The following is a 20,489-nucleotide window of genomic DNA, read 5'->3' as shown; positions in this document are numbered from 1 at the left end:
TACGCCTGGCAGATAAAGAGGCTCAGTTTAGAGTTTGCATGGCTTGTCAACCACAGGTCAGGGACGTGAGCCAAGGTCTCCTGGCCCAGCATCCAGGGCCACCCGGAGCTGCAAGCAACCTGCACTCACAACTGCCTCCCATTTTAAAATGCTGAGTCAATCCCACAGGTGGCAAACCAGTTCTGGGCTTCCATTTACAAGCACAGTCAGAAAGGCCAGGTGGAAACTGCCACTGGGGTCGATGAGGAAGGATGGTGGTGCCCACAGCTCCACTTCTCCAGCTGGCCCCAAGCTGGCACTTACTGGTGGGCAGGCTCAGACAGGCCCAGCTCGACCCAGTGCACTTGCAGCCGGAAGGCAAGACACCCGATGGCACACTTACTTGAAGCCGTCCTTTTCACGCCAGCCACGGGATCCACTTTTTTTGGCTGACTGCTCAGAGTCTTCCCTTTTCCTGTGACTCCGTTAGATGCCACTGGAGGCTTTTTACCCTTGAGCTGTTGAAATGAACATATAAGAACATAAAAAATAAACACACGGTCGAAAAAATCTTGGGTCTTTTTTTCCTGCAGTCATTTCTCTCAGTCTCTGACTCTAACTATTATAGAAACTAGCATAGACGGAGAAAAAGATAAAGGTGAAAGAAAGCCAAGATGGCTTCCAAACACCGGGCTGCCGGGATCACGGGGAATGGCTAAGGAGGTGTGGCCGAGGCCAAAGCCAATGGGGTCCGTAGGATGTGTTCCACTGGAACGCTGCAGAAGGGACGCCTTTCTACTGGCAAGTCACAAACCCTACCCAAGCTGGTGCGGGCTGAGGTGAGCAGTTTGTTTCCGATGCTAAACGGCTTTTATTTCAGTGGGATGCCCTCGGGAGAGGAGCAGGACCCTGCGTCAGAGCTGTGCTGCGGCAAACGCTTTTACAACGGGTGACACCCTAACGGGCAAGGGAAGCGTAACACACAGCAATCACACGGACACTGAGCTCGCACGGACTGCAGGCTTCTGAAACAGTGAGACAGCGCTCTACTCTGGGGACTGCCACAGGACAGCGAGTTCCGCATTTTGCTGGCGTGACCTTCCACGCAGCTTAGTTGTGTGATTTTTCAGCGTGATGGCAAAGACTCACTCCAGCATCCATGCCCGTGCTTTTTCCATGATACTATGTTTCCTTCTGTGGCAGGCCTCAACTTTTGGGAGGCACAGACATCTGGCTCCATCATTTAGGAGCCGTCAAGCAAGTTATTTAAACTTTCTGAGCCCCCACTTGGTTGTTTAAAAAGGTAAAGGTAGCGACCCCTCTCCAGAGGGTTCCTGAAAGGATCACATGACCTGCAGTGTGGGAGAGGGGCCGTGTAAGTGCTTAAACAATAGGTCCCCATTAAAATGACCAAAGGAGGACAGGAAACACAGAGGCCATGCAATTTAACCTACAAAAGTGTTTCCTACTTCAACAAAAGCAAAACAAAAGGGAGCAAAAGTAACAAAAACCCCCCACGGGAACCATACACCAAGTGATTCCCAACTCGTGTGGGGACAATCCAAGTGTGCAGGACGGAAAGCTGCGCTGCAGGATTTTACCTAAGACAGGTAGAAACGCAGAAACACATTTACTTAGTAAATGCAACACATAACCTGCCCACTTTTTGGCGTAAGTCCTCGTAAGAAGCCCTGAGGCCTCCCAAGCCCCTGGGCCCGGCTTTGCTTAGCTCTGGGCCCCTCAGACACACCTAACAGGAATCTCCAGGGGTAGGATCTGAACAACCGTCAATCAGAATCGAAAACTGACACACACCTGTGCACTTGGTTTCTGATGAAGCCAACCTATAGGGAGCTAGTGCTCTAAGTCACTACTATCTAGAATTCTGCAATTTTATGTGGTTCAATATTTTCTTAAGATTATCCAAAGAATGGAGAAAAATACACATATTTAAAACATGCCCATTTGCTATATGTTCATATTCCTACATATATTGGCTGAAGTCTTTAGGCAAAGCATAACAACTTCTTAGGTTAAATATGCATGATAAGCCGGGCATGGTGGCATGAGTCTGTTGTCCCAGCTACTTGGGAGGCCAAGGCAGGAGAATCACTTGAGCCCAGGAATTCAAGTCCTGCCTGGGCAACATAGTGAGACTTCATCTCTTTAAAACAAAACAAAACAAAAAAGGCCTAACCACACAAGATTACTCTGAAATGTTACTGTTTGCTGTAAACACAGCGTGTGCAATGGACCACAGTTCAAAATCAAGGTTATTATTGTTCAGTGGTCATCAAATGTCCTTCTTATCATCGTCTAGTTTTTAAGAGTATACTTCTAGACTTACCATAGAAAACTCCTACCGTACCCTGAATAATCCTATTTCCTGTTTAAAGATCAAAAGCAATGACTACATGGAGTCAACCTTTCCTCATTATGTGTAATGGAAACATATTAAAGAACCTTGCAGTTCAACAATCTTCTGGAAAGTTTTATTACCCGTTTCTTTTAAATTCCCTGCCTTTAGTTGACATAATTCACAAAATTCACTGGGGAATTTTCCAAGAACAGAAGGAAAGTCAGATATGGGCAGAGAAACAGCGCTTAGACAAACCGTGAGCTCTTCAGAAATATCTCATCGGTTCCGTGGTAGTCAGGTTGCAAATTATATTCTAGTTGAGGGAAAAAAAATTATGCTTTGCCTTTGCTGAGTCCCATTTACCACATGTTGCAAAACTGTTGGAGCAATGTGACTTAAAGGTGGCTCTGGAATCTTACAGAAGAAGATGCTGTACCTGTGAGTTGAGCCCGAGAGACGCCCTCCCCACAGAAGAGGTATTAGTGAGAGACGGAGCGGAGGCAGGGTATTTGTAATGGTTAGAGGACAGCTTGTCGGCAGACAGCCTAGAGGCCTTTCTGTCAGCAGGAGAGTAGCGGGCAAAGATTTTCGGAGACGGCAAGTTATCGTACAGGCCTGCGTTATCATAAAGCACCTCTTCTCCCAAGCCTCTGCTGCAGGAAGCAGGAAAGCCATCTTCCGGTTCCCACTGCAACACACACAGCTTTGTGGTTAGTGACTTGGACACAGAAAACCGCAGCTTTCGGCACAGCGAGATGTCATTTATGAATAGCACGGCACTTAGCATGGCGTCAGCATCCCAACACCCTTCTGCACAGACTGCAGCTGTTATCAATAAGGCACGCACCCCCCCGACACACACACATACACACACCCAACACAAGCATGCAGACTGATTCAAAAGAACTTGACTTCTGAAGCCTTATGGAAATTTTTGTTGCCTTAAACCATTCCCAGAATGGGAATGTGAAGTTTTTGTTCGGTCCTGTCTTTTAAAGAAGAAAAAGAAATGTTATCTGGTATTTCCTTCTTTAGAGAAGTGCCTAGCGCAGGATGTGAATGTGAGGGGTGGAAGGGAGCATGGGCCCAGGGGCCTGGTGCTCTGCTGTGCGCGAAGACACTGAGGTCCAAGCAGAGCACCCGATGCTTTTCACCGCACTGCCCTTGCCCTGGAAGCGGGAAAATGGAAGCAGAGGTGGAAGAAAAACGGAAGCCTGGAGCCGGTGAGTGGCGGAGCGGAGGGAGGGGCCGCGTTCATCCCCCACGGTGCTGCCTCTAAGCCTTGGGCTCCTTCTGGGGACAGCAGACCACGTGCGGGCTCCTCCAAGTCCCTGTGCTGGAGTCAGTGACCTAAGTCCTATGGGATCTGTCAATACCCACCCCTCTGTGCCCTGCTCTGTATACCTGAAGGAAGTGCCACAGCCAAAACAGTCTGTGAAAGGAGACATCGAATTCTCATAGAACATTAGATGCTTCCAAATCTAATTGATATAATGGTATTCTTTTAGCAGAAAATCTCTAACAAAGGACTAAAATAGGTACACGCCACTTCACGGGACTGAGGAATCTGAGAACACAGACGTTAAAGCATTAACTCAACCCAAAAACTGATAACCACAGCCAAGGCCTTTTCAGCTTTAAAGGTCTTTATAAATTGCCTGGCGTTACAAGAAAGGCGATATTAATTCCTCTGTTATGTTCCTTTACCCTGTTTTTATAGTCTTCCTGCACAGTCCTTCCCGCCAGACGGTAATTACAACCTTTTGTTATAAAAATAGCACAGACTGAAAATTCCGCAGTAGAAGCATCTGTATTCCTCCGCAATCACTTCAATGTGTCTATTTTTGTGATCTAAAAATAACGGTCCCTGCAGATAAACTCGGATATGAGAGTTTCATAATGACAACCCAGCATATATTTGTCCAGAGTTATTAAAATGGTCTAGACAAGACTATCATTTTCCTAAAATACCAAAGATTAAGTCATATGGAAGACGCAGAAAAACACCTACAGGGACCTCACAGAAGTTTCTAAAGTGTGAGTGTGCATACTTTCATCTTAGTCTAAGCATCGGGGAATGGTGAATGAGTAAACATTACTTAAGCTGAAACAGTGCTATTGTGCCAGATGGTAGGTCACAAATATGAACGTTTTTTGAGATGGAGTCTTGCTCTGTTGCCCAGGCTGGAGTGCAGTGGTACAATCTTGGCTCACTGCACCTTCCGCCTCCCAGGCTCAAGTGATTCCCCTGCCTCAGCCTCCTGAGTATCTAGGATTACAGATGCCCACCACCAAGCCCGCTAATTCTTATATTTTTAGAGGCGAGGTTTTGCCATGTTGGCCAGGCTGGTCTCAAACTCCTGGCCTCAAGTGATCCGCCCACCTCTGCCTCCCAAAGTGCTGGGATCACAGGCGTGAGCCACTGCACCGGGCTATAAATATGAACTTTAAAAAACTAAAAATGAGGCCCTCCAAAAAGAGATGAGCTGGTAACAGCCGAACACACAGTAAGTTTCAGGGAGGGGCTGAGCAGGGGAAGGAAGCCACATACGTGTACAGTGTGTCCAGCGATACACACACACAAACAGGGAATGGCAGACCTTTGTTTCTACTACAGATTAAGCTGCCAATAACCTAAAGAACACTCACTCCTGTGGGTGGCCTGTACAGTGTCATGAAAGCCTGAATGAAGCAGGCTGGGTGGAACCGGATGATCCCATGTGTGGCTCCACAGGGTCTCAACGGCACCCAGCTCAGTCACAGGTTCGTGTGTAAGGGGTGCAAGTGGAGAAACACCTTGGAGGAAAAGGTATGAAAGGGTCTTTGGGTGGGACGGGCTAGACACAGGCTAAGAGAAGTGGATGGTTCTCCGGATGCAGATGAGCATGGTAACTGCCGTCTAAGCCCAGGGATAAACGTGTGCCGTCAAGAGACACTGGGGCGACACAGAGCAAATGGAGGCAGAAGAGCGGGTCCCACCTAGAAAACGGCTCAGGGGCCGGAATCCAGGGCAGAAATCAGCCTGAGAGCCTGCTCCCCAGGCCGCCGTGGGTCCGTCTTAGCAGGAAGAACTTGCACAAGCCCCCTCTGTTGGGGTGGAGCGCCTTGGTGACTGTGGGCACCCAGAGACACTCCAGGGAGGACTGGTTGAGGGGAAGGAGGAGACCGACGGGCCCTGATACCTCTTCGCCTAGGACGGCAGGTACAGAGGGGCAGGAGGCGGCGACCAGTGGGAAGGTGGCTGGGCCTCATGGACACACTGCATCCATCATGGCTCTTGAGGAATGGACCCGCCACTTCTGACCCCAGCATAAACAGCCTTCAGTCTGTTTACGCTCCTGAGCACTGCGGGTCCTTGGCCCCACTCCTCCCTCAAAGAGGCCATTGTCTCCTGGTTCCTGCTGTGGGCAGCTACATAATTTACAATGCCGGGGCTGACTGAGGACATTCACCAGAATATTGGAAAAACGATTGGAGAAGGAAAACAGCAAGAAAAAAGTCTGAAATACCTTCCAAGGTGGAAAAAATAACAATAAATATACTTTGTGTCTACCTTTGAAAATGATCTTAACATAGATGCCAATTTCAAACCCACCCAGTACTGGGAGATGCATGGCATACGGGTTTCTCACGAGCCTCCTTCATCTATCTGCTAACTGTGAAGGCCTCACCTCTGAATGCCCAGGGCTGGGTGCCGTGCCTGGACCAGAGAGGATGCTCAGTGCACGGTTGTGAGATGAGCAACATGCACACACCGTGAGACAAGCACCTGTTGATAGGCCTGCTGACGACACGCCCCACACAACACACACACAACACACCGAGAGCAAACTTTACAACTCCGAAGGCCAAACAGACCCTGGAAACCAGCGGAACAGAGAAAGCCGCGCCTAAGCCCCAACTGCATGGAGCTGTGGGCCTACAGACGGCGCTGTGATGGGAACTGGAGCCTGCCCCTCCAAATCCACCCAAGGGAAGCTGCCGAGCTTGTACTGGGGTCACTCCGCTACAGCGTCATTTCCTTCCTGAGGGGATTTCTCAGTATTTTAATCCTAGCGGGAAATAACTACTCACTGACAACTATGCTTGATTTAACAAGTTATCCAAGTATCACTCTAGTATGCTATCCTTTAGTCAGTATTTTAGTGCGCTGGCACATCCAATTAATGGGAGTGACATTAGGCCGGGCACGGTGGCTCTCTTTGGTAATCCTAACACATTGAAAGTCTGAGGTGAGAGAATCACTTGAGCCCAGGAGTTCAAGACTGGCCTGTCCAATATAGGGCGATCCCATCACTAGTAAAAATAAACAAATGAGTGCCGTGTGGCGGTGTGTACCTATGCCCCAGCTACTTGGGAGGCCAGGGCGGGAGGATCCATTGAGCTGGGGAGGTGGAGCTACCGTGAGTCTTGACTGCACCACTGCACTCCAGCCTGGGCCACAGATTGGGACGCTACATCAACACCAACAGAAAAATGACAGTGACATTAAACGACAAACTTGTCTACTAGTCTCAAAAGATCCACTTCTTCAAATGCAGCTTCAGATGAGCAGCACGTCAGCAGCCAGGGGCAGAGGGGTGACGTGGAGCCTCCTGTTTGCCTCAGAGCATTAAAAAGCCGACCTCATAAACCGAAACCAGGGGAACTGAGGCACAGAATTTTCACAGCCTCACTTCTGACAAAACCATGACTCCAGCAGAAGGGTACTCACCGCGCCGTTGATGCACGGGACGTCGTCGTAATGAAGCGCCGTCCCACTGGGGTGGGCATAGCCGTTGGACGTGCCCCCTAGATACGGGTTAGCAGACAGAACACGCCTGTTCATGAAACTGAAAGAAAGGAAATGCGTTAAAATCCATAACCTGACCACCTTTTACTCCAATCAGTCAGGTCCTCATTGCGTTCTGACTCTATGTCCAACGCTATGTCAGCAGTCACGGGGCAGAGAAGAAATAAGAGACAGAACCTCAGAGGAAATGAGAGGATGTGTTGGAGGGACTGTCCTATGAGATCAGGAGGGCACTTACTCTGCAGAAGGGCGACACAGGCCGCCGATGACCCACGCTAGGTACACGCGGCAAAGCCTGCAAGTAACAGGCATTCAGAAATGGCAAGCATTTCGCTCATCATCTGTCTGTCACCGTGGCCAGCTCCTCTCACAGCCTGTGTTGGTAGTAAAGTTTTATTGGAACACATGCTTCTTTCATAAGTGTGTTACTTCCAAAAGGGTAACATGGGCTGCAAAGCTAAAAGTTAGGCCAGGCAGCACAGTGACTCACACCTATAATCCCAGCACTTTGGGAGGCTGAAGTGGGCGGATCACCTGAGGTCGGGAGTTCAAGACCAGCCTGACCAACATGGAGAAACCCCATCTCTACTAAAAATATAAAATCAGCCGGGCATGGTGGCACATGCCTGTAATCCCAGCTACTCAGGTGGCTGAGGCAGGGGAATCGCTTGAACCCGGGAGGTGGAGGTTGTGGTGAGCCAAGATCACGCCATTGCACTCCAGCCTGGGCAATACGAGTGAAACTTCGTCTCAAAAAAAAAAAAAAGCTGAAAGTTACTGTTCAGCCTTTTTTGGAAAAGGTTTGTGGACCCCTGTTCTATAAGCTCTCTAGAACAATTATTCAACAAATGTTGATGGAGTTCTTAGGACTCATTCGGCTCCACTGCCACCCCACACAACACATTTTCACCTCTTCCCTGAAATTCCCTCAACTTCTGAGACCTGCTGACAGTGGCCAGGGAAATCCTTTAGAAGGTGTGATCTTTGTTCCAAGTTCCTGGTCAGGGCTCCTAAAACTCTTGGAATTTCCCACATGAAGTATACAATGAGGGCTGGTTGCCAGGGAAACCAACCCCGTGATTAGGGCCTGAACTTTCCATAAAAACCCAGAAGGACAAGGTTCCCAGAGCTTCTGAGCTGTGAGCGTGTGGCGGTGTCAGAAGCGTGGTGCACCCAGCGAGGGCACAGGAGCGCTGCGCTCCATACGCCTTGCCCAGTGCACCTCTTCCTTCACTGCTCTGAGCCGTATCCTTTCACTAGTAATCCGGTAAGCAAGCTCTTCCTGAGTTCTGTGAGCATCTGGCAATGACTGAGCTCTTGGGGAGGGTCGTGGGAACCTCCAACTCACATCCCGTTGGTCAGAAGCACGGGTGACAACCTGGACCTGGGGCTGGCATCTGAAGTGGAGTCGGCTCTGTGGGCTGGGTGGGCCCTTCACTGGGGGACCTGAGGCTGCCTTATGGAAGACCACTGAGGGTTGAGTTCATGTATTAGGACACCCCACTGGTGCCTGCAGAAATCTAGAGAATTGCTTGGCATGGGAAAGACCTGCCCATTTAGTGGCCAAAGGTGAGACCCAACACTGTGGAGGCTGCAGTAAGAGAACTGCTCACTCCCCTTTAAGGAGGGCAGGCCGGCCACGCCAGCCTCCGCCCAACACCCCCAGGTGCTTCTGAAGTTGCAAGGTGCTGCCCGGGGCCACAGGGCTCCCAGGAACTAGGTCTCTGCTCAGTCCTTGCACCGTGGCTTCCAGCGCTGGGTCAGTCTCCTTGGTATTCTGGGGCTCCTCTGGCTCTCTCTGCTCCCCCAGTCCCTCTGCCTGCCAAACTTCTCTCCAGACACCCTTCGTATCCGGGTCTCCGCATGGGTGCTGTCCCAGGGTGCCCGCCCTGGCAGCCCCATAGCACCCCTCCCTCCCCTCCGGGTCCGGGGCCACCACCCCGCATCCATGTCCTGCCTGCTCTCCCCACTGGAAGGTCGGCCTCAGAAGTGTGAGAACCACACCAGCACACGCAGGGGTCCACAGGTGCAGGTGCCTAGAGGCTCGGCAGCTTCCGAAGCCACGCATCAGGACTAACAATGGAAACACCCAAGGAAGAGACCCCCCTGACAGCATTCCCTGCTAGTGGGGGTATTTCAGAGAATGCTGCGTTTCTATGGTCACCAGCTCAAGAAAACACAGCGTAAACACAGAAGAGTGAAGTCTCCCTCTTTGGAGTACCTCTGGCAGCGTAGCCGCGGGAGAACCCGGGCTTGGGGTTCTGGGCTGGACTTCAGCCGCGTGGGCCGAGGAAAAGGCTCCGCACAGAGCGCGCGTGCGCCCCCTGCTGGGGAGGGACGCCATGCACGGCTCGCTGCCTGGACACATTCTTTTCAATTGTAATTTATAAACTTTTTCCTTTGCTTATAAGAATGTAACTTAAAATACATAAAAGTATATGTAGGAAAAGACAATGACTAAGAAGAGAACATATAAGAAGGAAAGGCACAGCAAAACTTGAACATTTAAGAGTTCTGCAGTAATCGATTTTCATTTTTAAAAATACATATTTAAGGTTTTCTAATTAAATGCCTCTTTGGAGGGCTTTGGGGAAACAGTGCTATGTATGCTTTTTGTCAGTGAGAGGCAGTAAATGGATGGATGAATAATGCCCGGCCACAGGGACCACCCCCTCCCCCGTGCCCTGGCCATACTGAGTCTGTCTCCTTCCCCGGCATCTTCGGTTTCGAGCGTGTGGCCTGCACTCGCCCTGCTGCAGCAGGGACATAGGGTGGGGTCAGAACAGAGGCCCTGGGTGGCTCCACTCCTGCCTCTGTGCTGGGAAGAGCCACTGCAGGATGTCTCTGACAGGCTCACTGGCAGGACTTGGGAGCACAGTGATGAGGGGTCACAGGCACATGGAATGTCCCAGGTGGAGGAGGCCTCAGCCAGCAGCTAGTCACCCCTCACCCTAGCAGAGAGAGTTGTCTTCAGCGAGGACAACTCTACCTGGCCCTCAAGAGGGCAGGGTGTGGGGTCACAACTAAACGCAAGGCCTCTGTCTTCCACTTGGTGTCTTTCCACAACAGGATTTGTAGCCAAAGGCAGACGTGGATATGAAGTAAGAGGCCACGGGCCACTTATTACACCAAAACCAGGAGACAGTCAAGGGAGCTCTTTCTGAATAACCCCCCGGGACTCAGAGGAGAGGGTGGCCAAGAGGACCGCCGCCCATCCATGCATCTATCCCCTCGCCACCCTCGCCACGCCAGCCCTGCTTTCGATGCTCTTCATCCCCACCACAGCTTCCTGACGGACTCCTCAGAGGGACGACGAGAGAGTTTCGGGGAAGCTGTGGAGTATTCTCCTCGTACTATACATCTATGTGTCTCATTTCAAAACAGGCTTTCAGGAACGTATGTCTCAACTGTTTACCATTATGAAAGTTCTAAACTACCACGTTTCCTGAGACGCTCCCCGTGATTATCTTTTACTTTCCTCTTTTCTAAATATATTACTGCTGTTTCATCCTTAGTCACGTACAATGCAAAGAGGATTCTCCAAAGAACCTTGAAAAGATTCATTAACTGGCTGCCAGTTTCTATAAAAGCCAAAAATTTCATCTTGGAATACTGATCGCACTGGCAGGCGACCATGTTTTGGACACCGTTTCCTTGTCACATCTCATCTCTTAAGTTTTACAGGAATGTCTGGCTAGAAAACGTGCAAATAAACTTTATGGCTGACATCTCCTATAAAGATTTGAATCAGGTACTATATTGAAAAGATTCCTGTAGCCATAAATTCATTACATGCATATTTTTAATAAATATTTTTAGTATTATGATCTACATTCCTTTCTCAAAAATGTGACCTTGCCACATTTGGTTTAGATTAATACTCTACGCATTTATAAAGTAAAAGCCAAGTTGTATTCTAGGGCAACTATTTTATTTCAGGGTTTCTCTGACATGTGCTTAGCGCTTTGCTGATTATACTTAAAATTACATGTGGACGTAGGATAGGTTTTTATGGAAATTTAGTATCTTCCCAATAAACATAGTTAACATCCATATCCACTTTTATAAGTCAGTCTGGTTGGACAGATTTTACAAAACTAGATTTACGGATATCGTATCTCTTTAAAAACACTTTATTATGTGCTTTATTTACTGCATGGTGCTTAATAAATAGGAGAATCATCATAACTTACCTATGTTTTGCTGATTAGAAAGCATGTAATTAAACAATAATGAGTACAAATGGAACAGTAAGTACTAGACTACATCTATCCTGATTTCTGCACAAAAGGACAGTGGAGAGAACAATCCGTCCTACAGAAAACCTCCAGTGCTGCTGGGGATTTTATGGACAATCTGGGCAAGACCAATTCCACCTGTCAAGGCTACCGACCTTGGCTGGGTGTAACATGTGGCCTCAGTCCTAAAATGGGCCAAGTTATCTTCACTTTGAGAACTATTTCTTAGGCCCAGAAAGTCCGAGCTAAGCGTTAAATCAATGTCCATTCACCATTCAAGATACAAAGGAAGACTGCTCCAATTCCCCATAAATGCCACTTGTGCGGAAAAACTAGAGGTGGTGGTCATATTAAACAGGTGAACAACGGCCGGACATTCCAGCCCATGTTCACACTGGAAAGGGCGCGTCATCTCAGCACCGGCAGGTCTGCCAGCAGCTGTCTGATGCTTATCCTCACTCGCTGATGATGGAATTCACGACCAGCTTTGTTTTCATTCACTTCCCTCACCCCAGTCCAGACTCTCTAAGGATGAGAGACACATCCTTAGAGATGAAAGAGACACAGATGCAGGGCCAAGGGGTCAAAGACGCCAGAGCTGGAAGCTTCAGAGATGATCTTGCCCACCCTCTCTACTCTCTCCAGAAGGCAGCAGAGGCGCTAACAGGTAATGAATGACTTTTCCAGATTTTTCTAATTAGTAAATACCACAGCAGGACCCAAAGCCAAGATACTCTACCTACTACCTGCTGTATCTGAAATTAAACCTGAGAAATATATTCATTGTTATTCACTTAAAAGTGGCATCATGGGTCATGCCTGTAATCCTAGCACTTTGGGAAGCCGAGGTGGGAAGATCGCTTGAGCTCAGGAATTTGAAACCAGCCTGGGCAACATAATAAGACCCTGTTTCTAAAAATAAAAAATAAAAAAATTAGCCAGGCATGGTAGCACATGCCTGTAGTCCCAGCTGCTTGGGAGGCTGAGATGGGAGGATCCCTTGAGCCCAGGAGGTTGAGGCTGCAATGAGCCATAATTGTGCCACTGCATTCCAGCCTGGGCAATAGAGCAAGACCCTTAATCAAAAACAACAACAACACCCCAATAATCAACAAAAAAGTGGCATTGTTCACATGCCTGTAAACTCAGTTAATGTCCGACTTAGTAGAAGGTAGCTGGATTCTCACGCCTGCTTCTTGCATTCAATCTGTCACAAAATGCTCTTTTGGATGACGTATGTGAAGAAAATCCAGCCTCAAACAAACGTAAGCTGGAAAAGTGGGGCACATTTTAACTGCTTTTTCCAAGAGCTGGCGATACACTTCTCTGGTACTACACCAAAACTCAGCAAGTGGTGGTTCTTACTGCTAACTGCAATGTGGAGTCAGAAATCAGATCAACTTACATTAAAATTCAGTAGTTTATCTTGCACTAGGAATAGCCCTTTTCCCAAGCATGACTTCTGCAGCTCTTTCAAATGTGAACACCCTTCATTATACATCAAAAACCTGCTCACTGATATGACTGCAGATCTCAGCAGGCGTCTGCAGGTGCTGAGAAGCTGGCAGGCTCACTGTGGCAGATGCAAATTTTCCAGAATTCTAACTTCTCAGGAAAGCTTCAATGGATCACAAGCAGCAAATACTGCCAAGTGTTTGCCTAGAGATGATGGGGATAGCCAGCTCATGTTCAAGAAAACATCTGCAAATGCCGACATGCGAATAACCACAGTTTGCCAGTTGCTTTTTCAAGTAAAAATAAAATAAAATAAATAATGCAGCCAGTTCTACGAGCAACTCACTGGTCTGAGAGCTGTTCTTCACTAGGACCACTGTCACGGTGCACTCCAGCATGCTCGCTGTGGCCTCCCATCATGCCACAAAGAACAGGAAAAACACATGGACTGCAGAGACTTCATGCAAATATCTACTATCCAGTCCTTCACAGAAAACGTCGTAACTTTTACTGCTTCCTCAAGGACAACTTAAGTGAAATCAGCACTTTCTTTTACTGTTGCAAGCGTGTGGCGGTGACAATGATGACTAACACAGTGAAGTCCCACTATCTGTGCTAAGGTGCCAGCCAATTATCACTAATGCAAATTTCCAAACAGTAGAAAAGGAAAATAATGTCTTAGTATTATTACAAAAATAATTTAGCCCTGTAGACTGCCAGAAAGGGTTTTGAATATCCCCAGGGGGTCTGGAGACCATACCAAGGACTGCTGCTATAAATCTCTCTGCCATCATTATGTTAAAGAAATATTCACAGTTCATTTATACATTATTGCAGCATTGTATAAACATCAAAATTTAAATTTACAAAGTACTTGACTGATAGCTTTGAAAACTCAGTCCTCATTACAGCAATATGTAGAATCATTTCTGCTTCGTAGAACTGTTCCTCTAACACAGGGGTCAGCAAACCACTGGCCAAATCCAGGCCACTGCCTGTTTTTGTAAATAAAGTTTTATTGGAACGCAGAGACAAGCATTGTTTATGGAGAGTGTCTGGCTGCAAAGGGAGCTGAGTGGTCATTAACAGGAAATGTCTGGCCCACAAAACCAAAAACGTTTGCTATCTAGTCCTTCATGCAAGTTTGCCACACACTGCTCAAATAGGAAATCCAGTGAGTTGACATGACAAAAACATTTCTGTCAAATTTGAATTAAGACAATGCAAAAGGGAAAGTCTTTAGTTTTTCTTCTGAGACTATATCCTCACACAAAAACTAAGTTAGGCAATTAGGGAAAAGCTCATTATTGAACTGCCATTTCACGTGGCGGTGGATCTTACCAGAAGGTCTGTTTGGCTGTCTGGATGACATTTGCAGACATTTCCACATCAATGTAGTCATAGTGCAGAGCTCCCGGGTCTGTGGACGACCCCGTCTCTGCAAGTAAAATCCCAATCCACCTGCCCATGTCTTCAGAAGAAGATGCCTGTTGAGGTGGAAAAAAGGCATTTACTAAAGATTTTTACATTTTCATGAATGTAAACAAAGACCACATGATAGGAAAGGTGATGAAACATGATGTCCCTAAGAAGAAACAAGAAGGAAGACGCAGCCATTGACTGAGCAATGGAATCGACGTCATGTTCACAGCAGGCCTCCACTTGGGAAGCAGCATCCCAATCACGCCAAAGGTGAATGAAACTTGGAGGTCCTAAAAGGCCTTCCAGTTATCGTGGGGAAAGGCACTAGGGCGTAAGACAGGAAAATTATTGGGATTAATTACACCCCCACTGAAGGAAGCTGCTGAGGAGCCTCGTGGCTCTCATGACAGCACCTGACCATGAGAAGGAGCCTGCCCGGGCCGCTGCTGTCTGACCTGGAAAGCACAGCCAAGCTCCAGGCCCCCACGAGCCTCAAACTTTTTTATACCAGGGGCCCTGGGTGAGCCCCCTACATGGTCATTTAGTTTCTCGATTAGATGACACAAAAAAGCAATTTCCTTTTCTATCAACTGTGTTTCCAAAGGGGAAAGAACGCTCTGTAGTCACTGGGCTGCTTTGGGCACACCATTTTTTAAGATGTGTGATACCTCCCCTATTTGGTCTGCTTAATTTGCAAGTCTGAAATACATCTTTAAGACTATGTTCATTACAATATTAAGCCATCCTTTTTTTTTTTTTTTGAGACAGGGTCTCGCTCTGTCACCCAGGCCAGATTGCAGTAGTGTGATCAGAGCTCACTGCAGCCTCCAACTCCTGGTCTCAAGCAGTCCTGCCTCAGCCTCCCAAGTAGCTAGGACTACAGCTGCCCACCACCAAGCCCAGTTAATTTTTTAATTTTTTTATGTGTAGAGACAGGGTCTCAACATCCTGCCCAGGCTGGTCTCAAACTCCTGGGCTCAAGCAATTCGACTTCAGCCTCCCAAAGTGCTAGGATTACAGGTGTGAGCCACCATGCCCAGCTTTAAGCCACTGTTTTAAAGTGATTTAGAAAATTGGTTACATTTTTAATGGCATTTCAAATGTTTAAAAATTTTGATTAATCAAATATGTAAATAATGGTTACAGCTTAGGAGAAATTAAGCTATCAAATTTATGAGTTAACTGAACGGTGAAGAAAAAATAAATTTTATTTCTTATAAAAATTCCTTATAAAGATCTCTAAGTTGAGCTTAAAGGCTTAAGGAAAATTGGGTTTTATAATTATAATCGTGACAAGTTTAGCACTGATCGAAATATGGGTAATTATAAATATTCCATGCCATGTATGAAGGCCTCTTTAAAGAAAGGAACGCTAACAAAAATGCGGCTATTTTTTTATGTTGAGTAATTGGCTAGTGGTATCTTCCATATAACAAATCATCCATAACCAGTACACAATTAGGCCATTAGGACAAAGGGAAGGAATTGCCATTAAGTACCTTATGGAGAGTAAAAACATAATCAATATTTGCCAAATTAAAATGATGGTGAATACTTGGATTTTTTTTTTTTTTTTTTGAGACAGAGTTTCACTCTTGTTACCCAGGCTGGAGTGCAATGGCGCGATCTCGGCTCACCGCAACCTCCACCTCCCGGGTTCAGGCAATTCTCCTGCCTCAGCCTCCTGAGTAGCTGGGATTACAGGCACGCGCCACCATGCCCAGCTAATTTTTTGTAGTTTTAGTAGAGACGGGGTTTCACCGTGTTGACCAGAATGGTCTCGATCTCTTGACCTCGTGATCCACCTGCCTCGGCCTCCCAAAGTGCTGGGATTACAGGCGTGAGCCACCGCGCCCGGCGAATACTTGGATTTTAAAAAAAGGTCACAAATGTGTTCTCTTCACAGGTCTTATGTCCTCCCTAAAACAAAACCTATATTGAGAATGTACCCATGATTAATCTACATCTATGCCACTATAACCATTTCACCAAAGCATCTTAACAATACCTTAATACAATTAATATCTAAGATGAAATTGATATGTTACATTAGAGTTTACCAATTGTTTTCTTCCTAGTTCATTTTACGAAATTTCCTCATCAGCCTTTAAAAAATAAAGCTGTGATGCTGGAGGTATTAGTTCTCACGGCTTTTCATACATATATAGGTATAGACATGGAGACGTGTATGGGTGCATGCATATATATATGCATCTCCACGTATATCTACACTTACAAGTATCTGTCATATGTGTAACATATAAACATGCGAATGTGCATGTATATATCCACATCCACACCCACACATTTGTTTCCTGCGTTTGTCTACGGAAAAGACCCAGAAGCTATGACCTGCCAGCAGAAGGGAGCGCCTCTAGCACCCAGATCCTGGTTTCTAAATTCCCCGCCATTCTCCAACAAAAGGAACAGCGTGCTTTGGAGGAAGAGCTGACTCCAGGTCTGGGGCCAAGAGAAGTACAAGATGAGCCTGGGGCATCTCCTTGTGCCATAAAGTGAAGAAAGTGCTCTAAGCATGAGCGACTGTAATCTCCTTATTACAGAGACACGGCAAAGGACAAACAGCGAGCTCCAAGGGTCTCCTGCTGACTCAGTCTGTGATAGTTTGACCAGAATAAATCATGACAATAAAGGATATAATCACTGATTAAAATAATAATCTATGGGCTAGGCACAGTGGCTCACCCCTGCAATCCCAGCACTTTGGGAAGCTGAGGCAGGCGGATCATTTGAAGTCAGGAGTTTGAGACCAGCCTGGCCAACACAGCGAAACCCTGTCTCTACTAAAAAAATACAAAAATTAGCCAGCTATAGTGGCATGCCTGTAATCCCAGCTATTCAAAAGGCAGGGGCAGGAGAATTGCTTGAACCTGGGAGGTGGAGGTTACAGTGAGCCGAGATTGCACCACCGCACTCCAGCCTGGGTGACAGAATGAAACCTTTCTCAAAAATAATACTAATAATCTACAAATTCCCACTGATATACATACATACATACATACATACATACATATGAATAATTAAACAAATGAATAATTAAATGGGAGTAAAGGAAAATGGTCTCACAGTAGATGTTAGCTAATAAACGCAGAAGGAACAACGGAATTAGAAAGTCACCATTTAGCAACTGTCATTATGACTGTTTTTCAGGCAAGAGACATTAATAGATGCTGGAACTAGCGGGCAAAATTGTGAACAATAATAGGATAGTTACATGGTTTCAAAGCATCTTCCCACATAACACTTATTTGAGAAAAAAAACATGCAGCCAATTTACAGTGGGGAAACCTTACTCAAAGGGTCCATCAACATCATGAGTAGGACACACAGACGCTGTGGGGCTCCTGATGTAACGCAGCATAAAACGTGCCGCCACCTCCAATGGGCTCCCGCTAAAATTGTCTGCTGGATCCCAAGGAGAGGCAACAGCAGATGTGCCCAAACCTGGGAGCCTTCTATAGAAGAGCAGCTTCCTTCCTAAGAGTCAATGCTGTCAAGCCAGACAGAGCAGGCTAAAGAGACAAGGCAGGGGACTATAGCACATGGTCTGGGATTTCCTTCTGCTCATAAAGCACATTATAGAAATAACCAGGAAAATCTGATGAAGATCTAGGAATGAGACCAGCGAATAGCATGCATGTCAGTTTCCTGACTGTGATCATTACACTGTGTTTCTGGTAAGGTGCTTTCAGCAAATATACATCAAAGTATTTAGGGACGAAAGGACAGCAAACCTGCAAAAGGTTCTGAAAAAATTCCTACACACACATACAGAGAGAGAAAGGGTGCAGGGAAAGAAAGTGCACATGCAGGACGGTGTGGGAGACAGCACACGTGGGCAGGTTAGTCTTTGGCGAATATGGGTGAAGGGCACAGAGGCATTCTTTGTGCTATTCTTGCAACTTTTCGGTAACTCTGAAATTATCTCAAAACAAAAGTTAAAATAAAACAATCTTGGAAAAAGTATAGATTGTAAGTCTATTGGCTGGCTCACGCCATTTCGTCACTGAGGAGGACAGGCTTCTTGCTTATGTTGGAAGGCTATAGATGTTTCTATGTGTCACGTGTAAGTGAAGTCACTTTTCAGCTGTGAAAACAGTTGTCACAGATGAAGTGATACTGGTTAAACTTCCAGTTCTTGCTGGCATGTCATTCAGGAAACTGGGTCTACCCACTTCAGCTCTCTCAAGAATAAGCACCTTCCTCAGTGGGCCAAGCATTTTTGAAGGTATGAAAGCTACCGCTTTCTCTAAAGGACTTGGGGACACAGCTACTGTCCCCTAGCAATGGCAGGGCGGGGACTTCTTCCCCAGACAGCTCCCGACTTCCCCCCACCCCACCCCATCCTGAGCTTCTCTGTCTGGGCACCCACCCGGCACCTCCTTCTTCACTCCTGTGTCTAACCTGTGCCAATTCGTGCCTCCTTTCCCTCGCAGCCCTTCTCAGATCTGCTGCCAGAGCTCTCACAGGAGACTGGCATTGTTACATCAGGAGTAGAGTTTCCTCATTGAAGTTTTCAGCTTTTTTCCACTGCCATCCACCCTCCAGTTTTCAGCCCACATAAATGTTTACAAAGTACACTGACTCTTGCTCAGCACGCATGTTTTACAGTGGGTAAAGAAGCCACGAGAGAACAAAAGCTTTGGCTGTGATCAGAGTCTGCACAGAGCTAAGACTGGAACCCAACCCTCTCTGTTAGACCACACTGCTGCAAAACCAGCCATGGGGCTGGCAACCCGTGCTGCTGACCGTCCCTTACCTCCTGAGCACTGCGGGAAAACGATATTGTTAACCTACTTTTTATCCCCACCAAAAAAAGCAGCCTCTGTGAAAACAGTCCCTGAAATGAACTCCTATGTATGAAATTCGAGATCTTCGGGTTGCCTGGCTGGGTAGCCGTGGATTGGTGGCAGCCCGGGCACTCTCTCCTCTGCCAATGAGCATCACTGCACAGGCGTTTAGAGGAGGCTCCACGCCGGGTGAGTTTCCACCAACACCGGCCCACACACCACATCTCACATGAACTCGTTTCTATCAAGTCTGTAGCATAAGGACGCCGACGTGGACACTACCATCTGACGCCCGGGACTGCATCAATCTATGTGTGTGTGTGTCTTTACATCTTAGTCATAATAACACTAAGTGGGGGAATCGACACAGAAATAAATGGGAAGAAAAAAAAAAAAAACCACAGGAAAAAAGGTCTAATTCTGGGGAGGAAACATCAACAAAACATTTTCTATGATGAAAAATGAAAAACTTTCAATAGTGAAAGTTTTGGGTATGTAGCTACGAGTTTTAACTGTCTTTTCTGCTTTCATGAATAAGAAGTTTTAGTGAGGCAGCCAAACAAAGAGCACCGCGTGCTCAAAGTCCAGGGCTCCCACACCCCAAAGGCGCTCTTTTGGTTTCTGTGTCACACGGCTCACTGGCCACCATCTCTAGGGCAGTCAGATGGCCCCACAAAGTCTTCCATCTGTAAAGAAGTCAAGAACATTCCAAAGGAAACATTTACCACCATTTCAAAGGTAGCTCACAGGGGGAAAGAGTTTTCTTGGAAATTCTAAAACAAGTTGTTTTCCAGGTACTTTAAAAAAAACCAACGTACTCTATGGGATTGTGTATTTAATTTCCTTGCAAACAGGCGTACAGAGGAACTCAGACAAGGAGGCAAGCCAATCTGATGTGGACAGCTGGGTAGAAAGTGGTGCTGGGCTCCCTGCTTTATCACATCTCCCAGAAAGAAAGACCGAGGCGAGAAGCAAAGCGAAGACTCACAGACTGGGCAGTGAGGGAAAAGGGCGTGGGCCGAAAAGAGCTGCTGTCAGCAAGACAGGAGGCTTTCTGATAGAGGAGCCAGCAGTCGGCTTTTCAGAGGAATATCACCACGTGGGTCCCCTGTGGAGTGCAGCCCCTGGAAAACACCCTACCTCCAACACTGCCACCTCCTGGCCGTTGCGAAGCAGCCGGAACGTCAGAGGATGTTTTGAATCCAAACCTGGGATCACCTCGCAGCCACGGAGGGGGATAGACACAATGTGGGTCTTCAAGTCGGTCCTGTCCTTGTGGAAGATGAGCTTGTTATCCTTCACTCGGCACCAGCGCTCCCGCCAGCGGCTGTTGGAGAGCACGTTCAGATAGCCTGCAGGGAGACAAGGCCACACGTCAGCCGCCTCCGTCTAGGGCTGCACTAAGGAGGCCCAGGGAAGGGACCGTGGACAAAACA

At 47.2% G+C, this 20,489-nt stretch overlaps 1 protein-coding gene across 4 annotated transcripts in view; it reads right to left on the bottom strand.

The window, feature by feature from the left end:
* AFAP1 (actin filament associated protein 1) overlaps positions 1-20,489 on the bottom strand; it is a 167,503-nt gene that overhangs the window by 15,408 nt on the left and 131,606 nt on the right. For 3 of the 4 annotated variants that reach the window (XM_032254103.1, XM_032254104.1, XM_032254105.1), the window contains exons 10-14: positions 20,194-20,405; positions 14,165-14,310; positions 7,053-7,170; positions 2,775-3,026; positions 383-497 (exon numbers count right to left, since the gene is read on the bottom strand). In XM_032254103.1, the coding sequence (XP_032109994.1) occupies positions 383-497; positions 2,775-3,026; positions 7,053-7,170; positions 14,165-14,310; positions 20,194-20,405 (843 nt within the window). The remainder of the gene's footprint in view (positions 1-382; positions 498-2,774; positions 3,027-7,052; positions 7,171-14,164; positions 14,311-20,193; positions 20,406-20,489) is intronic. The other variant, XM_032254106.1, reaches the window with a different exon arrangement.

This window comes from Sapajus apella, unplaced genomic scaffold (genome assembly GCF_009761245.1).
Source record: "Sapajus apella isolate SASKATOON/1434 unplaced genomic scaffold, GSC_monkey_1.0 scaffold85, whole genome shotgun sequence".
Taxonomy (NCBI): domain Eukaryota; kingdom Metazoa; phylum Chordata; class Mammalia; order Primates; family Cebidae; genus Sapajus; species Sapajus apella.
This window is presented reverse-complemented; position numbering and strand designations above follow the sequence as displayed.